The sequence below is a fragment of the Eimeria mitis genome, genomic scaffold (assembly GCF_000499745.2).
Source record: "Eimeria mitis Houghton genomic scaffold, Emh_scaff990, whole genome shotgun sequence".
In the NCBI taxonomy this organism is placed as follows: Eukaryota; Apicomplexa; class Conoidasida; order Eucoccidiorida; family Eimeriidae; genus Eimeria; species Eimeria mitis.
This window is the reverse complement of record NW_013577271.1, coordinates 5,545-6,101: the sequence shown is the minus strand read 5'-3', so window position 1 is coordinate 6,101 and position 557 is coordinate 5,545. Positions and strand designations below refer to the sequence as shown.

The 557-nt window shown below is 61.0% G+C and overlaps 1 protein-coding gene across 1 annotated transcript in view; it reads right to left on the bottom strand.

Moving 5' to 3' along the window:
* EMH_0026860 (uncharacterized protein) overlaps window positions 1–557 on the bottom strand; it is a gene marked incomplete at both ends in the record, with an annotated part of 2,523 nt that overhangs the window by 1,657 nt on the left and 309 nt on the right. The window contains one exon of the mRNA XM_013502679.1: window positions 3–550. Coding sequence (XP_013358133.1) covers window positions 3–550 — 548 coding nt within the window. The remainder of the gene's footprint in view (window positions 1–2; window positions 551–557) is intronic.

Below are 557 nucleotides of genomic sequence, written 5' to 3'. Positions count from 1 at the left end.
TCACTGCTGCTGCTGCTGCTGCTGCTGCTGCTGCTGCTGTTGCTGCTGCTCTCTGAAGATGCAGGGGGCTCGCATGGCTGCTGCTGCTGCTGCTGCTGTTGCTGCTGCTGCTGCTCCTGTTCTGTTTCGCTGCTGCTGCTTTTGCTGGGCTGCAACGCAGCACCAGCAGCAGGGTCTGCTGTTGCTGCTGCTTCTGGTGCTGCTGCTGCTGCTGCTGCTGCTGCTGCAGGTTGTTCGCTTGCACCTCCTGCTGCTGCTGCTGTTGTTGCTGCTGCTGCTGCTGTGTCTCCTGCTGCTGCTGCTGCTGCTGCTGCTGCTGCTGACTCCTCAGATGGTTTTTGTGGCTGTGCTGCAGCAGCTGTCTGCGGCTCCCGCTGCTGCTGCTGCTGCTCTCGCTGCTGCTGCTGCAGTTGCTGCTGCTGCTGCTGCTGCTGTTGCTGCTGCAGTTGCTGCTGCTGCTGCTGCTGCTGCTGCTGCTGCTGGCGTTCACGAGCAACAGCAGCAAGAAAAACCTGAGGAGACAATCGCCGCTTCCGCTCGGCCTTCTCTTCTTCGTA